The following is a 12,146-nucleotide window of genomic DNA, read 5'->3' as shown; positions in this document are numbered from 1 at the left end:
TCAATGACGAACTGGAAAATAAATATGAACTACAATGAAAGAAATAAAGTGTTGGCACCAAACATTTCCTGGCAAAGGAGCCCTAAACCCCAAATATGGCATAATCTTATGTAATTATTTAACTTCCTTTCCTTGTAACTTTAAGAAATGTAAACTGTCATCAGAACTTCATTGCACTTTGTAAAATATATTTTCTTTAGAGAACCTGTTAATACCAATTTTTAATATAGAAGTAGTTCATTTAAGGGACCCAGCTTCTTTTCTCATTTGTCTAGTTCTATTTCTCTTGAAAAAGCAAAAGTGACTGATTAAAAAAATGCAATATTTCTTATTAGAGCACTCGATTAATCATCAGGAGAATCAATAGAGTACTCGACTACAAAAAGAATCTATTGCTGCAGCCCTAATCTCTACAAAACCACACGCTAACATCCCCTCTAAAGTGACTGATCTAATTCAACAGAGGTCCAGCCAACTGGTGCTAGTAGTCTCACAAGGAAGGTCCATTAAATGGTTGATCAGTACATTGCGTTCAAAATGTTTATGCAAATGTTTTTTTTCTCAGATTTTCCTAAATAGTCGATGTAAATGACAGTCAGTATAATTTTCACGTCACTAACTGTTAGAGCATAATTTTAATGTTTATTGAGCAAACCTCCCTATGATAACTATTTTTTTCAGAAATAAAAAAACTCATAATGCACTGTTCCAAATTATTATGTACAACAGATTTTAGAAACATTTTTTAGTTTGTAAAGAACTGAAAATGATCATTTGTTGAATTTGCAGCATTGGGAGGTCATATTTACTGAAATCAAAAGCTATTTCAATCAAAAACAACCTAACAGGCCAAGTTACATGTTAACATAGGAGCCCTTCTTTCATATCACCTTCACAATTCTTGCATCCATTGAACTTGTGAGTTTTTGGGGAGCTTTTGCTTGAATTTCTTTGCTAGATATCTTTGCATTGTCATGCATGAAGATAATTTTGCTATGGAAGGCATGGTTCTTCTTTTTGTACCATGGAAGAAGGTGGACAGTCAGAAACTCTATATGCTTTGCTGTGGTCATTTTCACACCTTTAGGGACTCTAGAGGGGCCTTCCAGCTCTCTCCTCATAATTCCAAACCAAAACATGACTCTGCCGTCTCTACCACAACTGCATACAACTGACACATGGGTTCTTCACCAGTCAAAGCTTTATGGGAGGGTGGGAGACACTGTTGAAGTAACTCATAGTAAATCTTGAATAGAGTTCACCAAAAGGCATGTGGGAGACTCCATTGTCAAGTAGATGAAAGCCCATTGGTTTGATGAGACCAATATGCTGCTTTGTGGCCATCAGAAAAGACGGCAAACACTGCAACTCACCACAAACGGCATTCTCACTGTGAAGAACAGTGGTGGCAGCATCATGCTGTTGGGATGTTTCTCAGCAGCCGGCCTTGGAAGGCTTGTCAAGGTAGAGGTCAAAATGACTGTGGCCAAATATAGGAAAATCCTGGACAATCTTATTCAGCCTGCAAGAGAACTACAGCTTGGGAGAAGATCTATGTTCCAGCAAGACAATGACCCAGAGCATACAGAGAAAGCTTTACAGAAATGGTGCATCTACTAAATACTGACTCGAAGGGGGTGAATATTTATGCAGTCACTTATTTTACATTGCATCTTTTTATTTAATTGACATTGCTTTATGATATGGTACGATACAATAGGGAATGATACACTATGCTGAAATATGGAACAATAAGGTTTGGTAAAATACGATACAGAACTGTATGGTACCTTAAATCACAATATAATTTTTAGCCTTTAACGATGAGATAGCTGAGCAGAAACAAGGCATGAGGGGAGGAGAGTTTGGGGTAGACATTCATCACAGGGCTAAGACCGGGCAGTCAACTCACTGAGGACTGTAGCCTCAGTAGATAGAGCATGGCTTGATTACATAACAGGGAAACCCCCAAAACAGAGAGTGTATTTTTGGTTAAAAATGCTGAAAAAAATCTTTATTTCACTCTGTTGTTGAGTCTTGAATATGTTGCATGGAGGCAGATGTGAAAAAATTAGCATAACTTTCAAAAATAGGAAGAGAGAAAGTCAAGACAAGGATATGAAATGCTGCAGTAAAGATAGCTTACAGTAAGCAGGTGTCAGCTGAACACTCACTGAATCCTCATTGGTTCACTGAGCCGCACAGAGGACTCATCAGACTCTGAAAGTCAGCAAAGTCCAGGTCCCGATGATTAACTAACTTTACATGACCTCTGGTGAACAGAGGTTCATACACCACGACGATCCATACGTGCTGGGGCTTTAAGACGCCCACTCCTGTCCCACCTGTGTCAGACACAGCTCTCCTCCCGGGCCATGACTTTGCTGTGAAGGCTGCAGTTAGCAGCAGGAGAGCTTTAGCGTCTTTTCTCACACAGAACAGAGTGAGTCTTTGTTTCCAAGCCCTACACTCTCATTCCCCGCTTAACCAACACTCACAAAGCCTGGTATGACTGAGTGGGACCACCACAGTGCCTTTGTTACAGCTCTAACTGCCATGTGATATCATTCATTCAGGACAAATTTACATAGAAGAAACAAAAAATCTAGGGGTTTCAATATTTAGACATCAACGGTACGGCAGTATCAGAGAGTAAGATCTGACGACACTTCTCTCATGTTTGACCAACAGAAGATTTCTTCTCTGATATATCAAACCTCCTGTCTGAGTCAGCAAATAGGTATAGGTATCATATACAGATAAACAACAGCTACAGGCATTCTTGTACATAATTTGCCAATGGTCTAATGCCTCTCAGCAAGCAGATACTGGCCAATACGGATGTTACACCAATGCATGAGTTCATCCCTAAATTTGAGTTAGTCTCAATGACTGATTGCTTCAGTCGTTAACCTGACACGTCAGACTGACTGTTTCCCACATCCATGGCAAGGCATGTATTTCACACCAATCTGGGCAACACCCCATACATGGTGCCTACGAAGGGTAGTATCTGAGCGACAAAAGATATGACATTCTAGGCTTGCACCGCTGAGTAGAGATGTTCCACTACCATATTTTCCTTCCCAATACCAGAATTGGGTATCAGACGATACAGAGTGCTACCATGCTACTATGGTTTGGTACCCGCTTCAGGCAAGAGAATAAATTTGAGTCTTAACTTTTAGTCCAAGCATTTACTCTCTTGCCTGAATCTGGTACTAAATCATGTTAGTGTGTTCTACCTGGGGTCCCTGCCTTCTACAGGTGACAGTAGCTGATAGTAGAATAGATACAGATGCATTGTATTCTGACAGATTTCCCACACAGTGGGGAAATATCATGGATTTTGAATGTCTGACGAAAACTAAATTACATTTCTTTACTAGTTTTCATTATCTAGGAAAAAAGGCTGTTGACATTTTAGCCATAGTATTAGTCGACAAAATTAACACTGCATGACATCTGGTTTTAATTCTGGTAATAATCATATAACACCTGCTTTGATACCCATTTGATATCAACTGAAACCTCCATTATTAGGTAAATTATTGTTTTAATTATAGAAAAATGAAGAAAACTTTACTTTATAAATTTGTGTTATTTAGACACTGTCATCTCTTTCGCTCAGCTGAAGATCTGTAGCTTTTTAAACTTTAAGTTACCTATAAATTTTTACTTACATCCGACAGATCTCCCTCTGATGAACAAAGTGAGGCAACACGCTGAACACCGATTTATGTGAAGGTTTCACAACCAGATGCATCCTGTCATCAGTCAGACCGTTCTTAGAATAAAAAAACCTCCACCTTAGTCTCCTTTTATGTACATCCTTCTATCCATCTTCTACACCTCCGTATTCACACCCATTTTCATGTTATTGGAGTCTTTTATTTCTTAGACTTCTCCTGTCCTGGTCCTGGTCTGGGAGGTCGTTCCTCTTGAAGCTGTCTCAGTCCTGGTCTCACCCTGTCCTCCCAGTCTCTGCTCACTATCTCCTGCCTCAGCGATCAGCCCTCCCTATGCAACGCTTGGCCACAATAGCATCATTCATGCGAGTACTGCGAGGCGTTGGAAATGCTACTCAGCATCAGCCTCAAGTCTGACATGCAGAATCCTAAATTAAGACTCTTCACTGATGAATTAGTGAGCAACAAAAAAACATGTTAGTCATTCAATCTCAACATGACATGACTGTTTCAACTGTGAATGACCCACACACAGGAATAAAAACACACACACACACACTCAGAGAGGGAACAAAGACGGAGTCTGTGCCAAAGCTTAGCTGACATAAATCATGACTTCTGTGACGTCGAGCGGATTGAAGAAAAGCTTTGTTAGCGCGCAGGAACAACAGTTTATTTACTCGCTGTTATGTAACTGAGCAAAGGGAACATTTCAAAAACGTGTTGGGTTAAATCATCTCTAATCTCTGTGACAAACTCACTACTATTAGAGGAAAAATAAACTATCTTACTTTTTCCTCAAGAGCTACACTGCCTATAAAAACTATTCAACCCCTCTGTTTTTTTCCCCTTTTATTAAGTTTATAAATCAATCATGGCCAATACAATTTGGCTTTTTTTACAAATATAATTACAAAATAAACTCTTTAAAGTCAATGTTTAATGTTTAATTCAACAGAGGCCCAGCTAGTGAAATAGGGATCAACTGGGTGCAGTGATTGCAGTATAAAGACACCTGTGTTTGGAAGGTCCAGGCCCTGCTCAATCAGTACTCCTGGCTACCATCACACCATGAAAACAAAAGAACACTCCAAGCAACTCAGAGAAATATTATTGAGAAGTATAAGTGGATGGATACAAAGATCTCCCCCGGATATCAGTTTAATCCATTATCAATAAACAGAAGGAATATGGCACATGTGTAAACCTGCCTAGATAAGACCATCCTCACAATCTGAGTGACTGTGCTAGAAGGAGACTTATTAGAGAGGTCACCAAGACACTGATGACTACTCTGAAGGAGTTACAAGCTTCAGCAGCTGAGATGGGAGAGACTCTGCAGACAGCAACTGTTGCCGTCTCTGCCACAACTGCATACAACTGACGCATGGGTTCTTCACCAGTCAAAGCTTTATGGGAGAGTGGTAAAGACAACGCCACTGTTAAAAAACTTAGATTGAATCTGGACTAGAGTTCACCAAAAGGCACGTGGGAGACTCCGTGGTCAAAAGGAGGCAGGTTCTTTGGCTTGATGACACCAAAATTTGGCTTTTGGCCACCAGACAAAATGCTACATTTAGTGGACACCAAACACAACGTCCCCACTATGAAGCATGGTAGCGGCAGCATCATGCTATGGGGATGCTTCTCAGGTCTTTGAAGGCTTTCAAAGGTAGAGTGTAAAATGAAAGCAGCAAAATATATGAAAATCCTGGAGGACAATCTTATTCAGTCTGCAAAAGAACTACTGCTTGGGAGAAGATTTATTTTCCAGCAATACAATGACCCGAAGCATACAGTGATAGCTACACAGAAATGGTTTAAAGACAACAAGGGGAAAGTTCTGGAGTGGCCGAGTCCAATCCCAGACCTCAATCCAAGAGAGAGTTTGTGGCTGGACTTGATAAGAGCTGTTCATGCCCAATCCCCATGCAACCTGACAGAGCTTGAACAGTTTTGCAAAGAAGAATGAAGTAAATTGCAGTGTCAAGATGTGCAAGCCTGATTGAGAGCTATCCACACAGATGATCCCTTGTCTATTTACGTCAACTGCTTCCATTTCTGATGTTTTTTACAACAGCGAACATTGCTACAGGTATGACCAAGCAGTATCCTCCAGTGCTTCTAATTCTATTAAGCCTAGGTAAGCCTAGCATAATTGGGGGCGCGGCTACGATGACTGACAGGTGGACATATTGTAGCTGTTTACCCACCTGTGCTCCACCTCTTCACTCCTTTAGACTGATGAAATTTGGGTTGAGATTGGATTTCCAGCTCTTCAGGGTGAATCTTCAATGGGAGATCTAGCTGAGACTACGCCTAAGTTTTCTACGGTCTATAGGTCTAGTTAGTGTTGGCAGGTTGTAAGAAAAGGGCGATAGCAAAGGAATCATATGTGGATAGAGCTACTGTTTCCTTCTAGCTATGGTGTCAACACAAAATAACAAAACAGAGATTTATCATATTTAACTTTGGCAGATTGTATCAGTACAAATTAATAATTTATCTGCATATTTGTAAATCCTAATTTCACTACTGGTCACTCAGTCCATTCTTTTACCTCCATTATAGTGGAGTAAAACAGTGTTTTACAAACAATAAAGAAGGACCCAAAGACTGATTGAATTAACACTGTGTTTTTAAGCTTAAGACAGGAGTGTCCAAACTGTTTCCACTGAGGGCCACGTACAGAAATATACAAGGATGTTGGGGCCACTTTAACGTCCACAAGTTGAGATAAATGAAAGTTTGTAAAACCATAGAATTTAAGTTAAGATATGCTTAGTGATTGAGCATGGCTAGTTCAATACAGGAAAAGCCAAGAGCAGAGCAGGCATCAATGACAACAGAATAAGAACAATAAAGTCAGAAGCAGAATAAAGGAGGAGCTGGGGTGGAGGAGGGTTGCAAGTGCAACTTGCAGAGAGAGGTTATGTGATAGCAGTTTAAATAAGGCAGCATGAGAGCAATAAGCTAACTGTGTGCTTAAAACAAATCAGCTGGCCATCAGCTAACGAGGCCTTGGGTGATCATGGCAGTGCCTGTCTCTGAGGCCTGCCTGAACTAACGCTGTACACATGATTTAATGGCTGACAAGGCAAACAGACAATCATTTCCTGGTTTTTGGGGAGGCCAATCAGATTTGAGGGGGCCCTATTTGGCCCCTTGAATATAATTGGTACTGCTGTTTGCTGCTGTAACCCATCAGGAAGTTCGAAAACAAGATATTGTTATTTTGGTTGCCAATATGTTTTCAATGTTGAGTGTTGTCTCAATTTAGTTACACAAAAACACGTCAATAAATTCTTGTCAAGATGTTTGTTTACAGAATTAGCATGGTAGCCTAGTGCTGAAACTATGAAGTAGAATACAGTCAAGCACAAACTTCATGTTCAGATGTGGGCCATATTTAATTTTATTTCCTTAATTTGCTGTAAGCCAATCAAAACTGGATCGAGGGCTGCAATTGGCCCCTGGGCCATAGTTTGGACACCCCTGGATACTCCTACTCAGCTCCATTTATATATGTGACAGTGTTGCTTTCAGCTCTCTTTTTCTCTTTTTAGTCATGTCTGTAAATTTTTCGGCTGGATTTTCCCCGTTGCTACGATAGAGTGGGCTCATGAGGGATGGAAAGCCCACTGACCACAAAAATACATTCCATGCAGTCAGAAATACTAAACATCTGCATTTCTTTATAAACCTCTTTAAACTTCACCCTAGAAGGGGCAAAAAGCTCTTACCTCTGATTGTTTTTCCGGTCATCGTCACTCCCAAAGTCCTGAAAGACAAAAACAAAGCAAGATTATAAAGATTCGTAACCCCTCTGTGTTAGACTAATGGATAAAACAGAGCTGTGAGGTGTATCAGGAGCTTTCATGTCATGAATCTTACATTTTAAAACACTTTTCAGCAGAATGGTAGTGTTTTTTTTTTGTTTGTTTGTTTAGCCTTGGTAAATATAACCAGGCTATGGCTCTGTAAGTCATTTAAAGGCTGAGATCCACCGTGAGTATGATGCATCACTACACGGTCAAAAAATCCGAGTATGCCTTAGGGAGAGCTGTGGGCAGAACATGATCAGACCTTCCTTGATACATTGAAACTCCCCACTCCTCCACATTTAATTCCTGCTGTAATGCATAAAATTATATTAAAAACCCAACTTCTCATCAGAGGAGGAATGTCGCTGCTTATTTTTGTGCCAGAGCTCGGTCAGCCTTTCAGAGCGCGTAATCCACTCCTCTAAAACCAGAAAGTAGAGCACTAACACTGATGTTATGATTTCACTGGGCTTTGCTCCACATTTGAACGTTTGATTTCGTTTGCTGCTAAGATTTGCGAACGGGATTTGTTAAGCTTACTCAGCATCAGTCTCCACAAAGTCAGTTCCTGTGGGTGGGAACTGAAACCAGACTTCTGGTGTCCAGTGGTTTAGTGACCTTTTCTTAATTTCTTTCTTTCTTTTTTTTTTTTTTCTTTTTTTTTACTTTGTTTGGTCGTAGAAAAACTCATACAATATTGATATCTATTTCAATATCAGGGCTATCAGGAAAACACATCCACATTCACTAAATTGCACAAATATGTTGGCAATATTGTGGTACAAATGCAGTGGAAACAGTGTTATCTCATTTGTTTTTCTGCAGATTTTGGTCAAAAATACAACTGAAGATCTGAATTTTTTCTTGATGAAACATGGGACCTCTATATGATCTGCAAACAGAACATGAGACCGACTACTTCCATTTAGCTCATTCTAATGTCTGAACTCACTGCCATGGGTTAGGTGTAGGGGTTTAACGATCAATCAGTGCACATCTATACGCCAATTGGTTGATTAATTACCCAATCAGATCGACAGAAAGTCAAAACATTTATCCTCATCTTATCATTTTTAAGCGACACTTTTATTATGAAATTCCTTTCCTGTGCCTGTTGACGGTTTCTGGCCTGCAGCATTGCCTCAACAAGCTAGCGTTAGTAGCACCTGCTAACAATTCATGGCTATGTGGACATATCTTGGACAGAGATTACACCAGGGCGGGCCTTTTCCCTTATTTTGCTATGTCTGCATTTTTTTCCTGTATGAAACCAACTTATGAGAGCATTTATGGCTAAAACTACTATTCCCCCGTTATAGCTGAAATAGTGCAAGTGTTGTCTGATACAGGCTCTACAGATAAACAGAGGGAATAGTCCACTTAAGGCAAAAATCAAATGATTTCTAAGTTTATTAAGTAGTGACGTCACACTACTCAGAGTGCAGTGCAGACAGGGCATCCAGGTGAGTTAATTTAAATTCAATTTATCCATTTTCCTACGCTTATCCAGGTTGCGGTGTCAGCAGGCTTAACAAGTCCACCCAGACATCCCTCTCTCCAGCTACATTTACCAGCTCTTCCTGGGGTATTTCAATGTGTTCCCAGGCCAGATGAGATATATAATCCATCCAGCAAGTCCTGGATGCACCCCGGGTTCTTCTTGCAGTTGGGTGCGCCTGGAAGACCTCTACAGGAAGGCAACCAGGAGGCATCCTGATCAGATGCCGGAACCACCTCAACTGGCTCCTTTCGAAGGAGAAGGAGCAGCAGCTGTACTTCAAGATCCCCCTGGATGCTCGAGCTCCTCACCCTGAATCTGATTACCCTCCTGAGGAATCTCAGTACGACCGCTTGAACCCAAAGCTTATGACTATCGGTTAGGGTTGGAACGAAGATCAACAAGTAAATTGAGAGTTTTGCCTCCTGGCTCAGCTCCCTCTTCACCAGGACTGTACATTACGAATGCTGTTGTTTCACCAATCCGCCTTTTGATCCCGTGGTCCATTCTACCCTCGATCATGAGCAAGACTCCGAGATACTTGAAGTCCTTCATTTGGGCCAAAGACACCCTAATTTATATCTTTATATAAAATTTTCTCAAAATGCATTCACTGAGTTCAATTGTTTAATATGCATATAGGAGATAGGGTGAACGTGTCTGATTATACAGTTCCTTTCAAAGCTTAGTTTGCTAAAAAGCAGGGGGCACCAAAATTCACACCAATGTAAAGTTCTCCACAGGAGCTTTAAATGGCAATGGATGAAAGTATCAAATAATTCTGTCTAGTTAGAAGTTAGTGTGTTATGTAAATAAAAAGGAACCTAAAAGCTACCTGAAATTTCTCACTGCATTTACACCTCAGTGACGTAACTTAGGGAGTGTTTTTCTCAGGTTTCTACAAGTTTATGAACACCTTCCTGCTCTGTCCTTGAACACTAACTAAATAAAACTCTAGAAAAAGGTGTAATTCACCTTTAAAGCCTCCTCCCAAACACTCGGTCAGCGTTGGTGCACATAAGAGCCCAATAACAAGGAGGGAGGACAACCTGAGTTCAACGCTGCAAATGTTTGTGCAGCAGCAAAATGAGCACTTTGTTCTAACAGCTAAACCCAGCAGTCGCCCCCTCCCCCCGGCCAGGATTGTGTTTACAAATCCGCAGCCACAAACAACTCTGCTGGTAACAATGAAATCAAGTTTTCAACCCACACAGAATTGACGGAAGTGAGGTTGACCCTTCCCATTTCAAAGTCTGCACTGATACCAGCTCCACAGCGTTTCCCCATGCCGCGTACACAAAGACACCTCCCCGGCTTTTCCACCTACCTCCCCCGCGCTGCTGTTGGTCGTGCTAGCCGAGGATGCTGCACTCGGGGTGGGGGAGCGCTGCAGAGTCACCAGGGCCATGGTCGCTGTGCTGCAGCTTTGGAGGGCAGCAGAGGAGGAGGAGGAGGAGAAGAGGAGAAAGGAAGGGAGGGGAGGAGGAGGATGTGGGAAGATGCGCGGCTGAGGTTGTCTCTGTCACCGGGGAGAAAATGCCTAGTCAGACTCTCATCCAGCAGCACCTGACTCTACAGTCCACCGGTCCACGGGGCTCCCTTTCGGTCCTCAACCGTCCGTCCTCTGCGGCTACCAGAGTCCTCATGAGAAGGGAGATTTCCTCAGTTAGGTAGCGAGTCAGCGTAGAGAGCAGAGCCTGCGGATTCTTCCCTGGTACGCAGACAGACAAACAAAACACGGTGCAGGTTGTGAGCGGGGCAGAAATGACATGCAGCTTTGCCGGGCGACTGTGATTGGCTGGCCTAGTTCGCGTGCGCGCTGTCATTGGGCCAATGTTGTCAAGGTGACTGGCCAGACTAGGAACTCCCAAATACAAATGATGAAACTATTTTCTGCTCGTGCTGTGAAATGAAGTGAAAAAGACGTAATGTTAAACAAGCAATCAGTTAAATTCTGAAAATATTAATCTATTTATAATCTGCGTGGTCTGTATGACCAAAAATAAATAAATAAAATTAAAAATCAGGAAGCATTAACGTAAGTAACGTAAATAAAATATGAGCACACAATCCGTAAATTAAAAAGAAAATTTAGCTTTTTACTAATTTTATGTCCACACGCTAAGAATTACACGTATGAGCTGAAGGTTGGATGATTACTATGGAAGCCCTTAGTGGACATGTTTCCATACATTTTATTAAAGGCTCTGTTTTCCCGTTATTATAAGTAGTTATAAATGATTTCTGGAAGTTTTTTGAGATTTTGGCTTTTTACGTCCTTGTCTTGGGATAACTGCACTGGCAAATGATAGAAAGGAAGCCATTGTTGTTATCCCAAGATAACAAAATAGATAAAATTGAAAGAAAAAAGCCCAAATGAAATTGACTCATGATCACAGAATCACAGTTTAATGAAATGTAGCCTATATAGTGTCTATAAAAAGTTCTCACCCCCTTGGATTTTTTACCCCTGTTTGTTTTTTCAAAAAACGATCATGGCCAATATAATTTGCCTTTTTTTTAGAAGCATCCCCACATCATGATGCTGCCACCACCTTGCTTCACTGTGAAGATGGTGTGTTTGTGGTGATGTGCAGTGTTCAGCTTTGTCCAAACATTCCATCTTGTCTGATGGCCAAAAAGCCCCATTTTGGTCTCATCAAAACAAAGAACTTTCTTCCACTTGACCATGGAGTCTCCCACATGCCTTTTGGTGAACTCTAGTCCAAATCTAATCAGTTTTCTTGACTGATAGCCAGACATACTGATTCACTGCAGTCACTTGAGACACATTAACTGCAGTCAGGTGATCCCCATTTTACTAATTGTGAGACTGCTAGCACCAACTGGCTGGACTTCTCTTAAATTAGGTCAGGGACTTTATTTATTGCAGTCACTTATTTTACCTTACATGTTTTTATTTGACATTATGTTGTAGAAATCTGTTTCACTCCAATATTAAAGATGTTTTTAAAAAAAAATCAACTTATGCTGACCATGATTGATTTATAAAATCAGTCAAAGGGTAAAACATCTAAGGGGGTGAATACTTTTACAGGCACTGCAGATACAAGCCTGCTGAAGGCTACCATGGATATAACTGAGTAACATTAAAATGAATGGAACTGAGCCATG

The 12,146-nt window shown here is 40.9% G+C and overlaps 1 protein-coding gene across 2 annotated transcripts in view; it reads right to left on the bottom strand.

The window, feature by feature from the left end:
* ssh1b (slingshot protein phosphatase 1b) overlaps positions 1-10,713 on the bottom strand; it is a 32,533-nt gene extending 21,820 nt beyond the window's left edge. Inside the window, exons 1-2 of one of the 2 annotated variants that reach the window (XM_041811590.1) lie at positions 10,339-10,713; positions 7,433-7,470 (exon numbers count right to left, since the gene is read on the bottom strand). In XM_041811590.1, coding sequence (XP_041667524.1) covers positions 7,433-7,470; positions 10,339-10,419 — 119 coding nt within the window. In that variant the 5' untranslated portion in view covers positions 10,420-10,713. Of the gene's footprint in view, positions 1-3,683; positions 3,768-7,432; positions 7,471-10,338 lie in introns of those variants that run through there. The other variant, XM_041811591.1, reaches the window with a different exon arrangement.
* Positions 10,714-12,146: the final 1,433 nt, after the last annotated feature.

The sequence above is a fragment of the Cheilinus undulatus genome, linkage group 17 (assembly GCF_018320785.1).
Source record: "Cheilinus undulatus linkage group 17, ASM1832078v1, whole genome shotgun sequence".
Lineage (NCBI taxonomy): Eukaryota > Metazoa > Chordata > Actinopteri > Labriformes > Labridae > Cheilinus > Cheilinus undulatus.
This window is presented reverse-complemented; position numbering and strand designations above follow the sequence as displayed.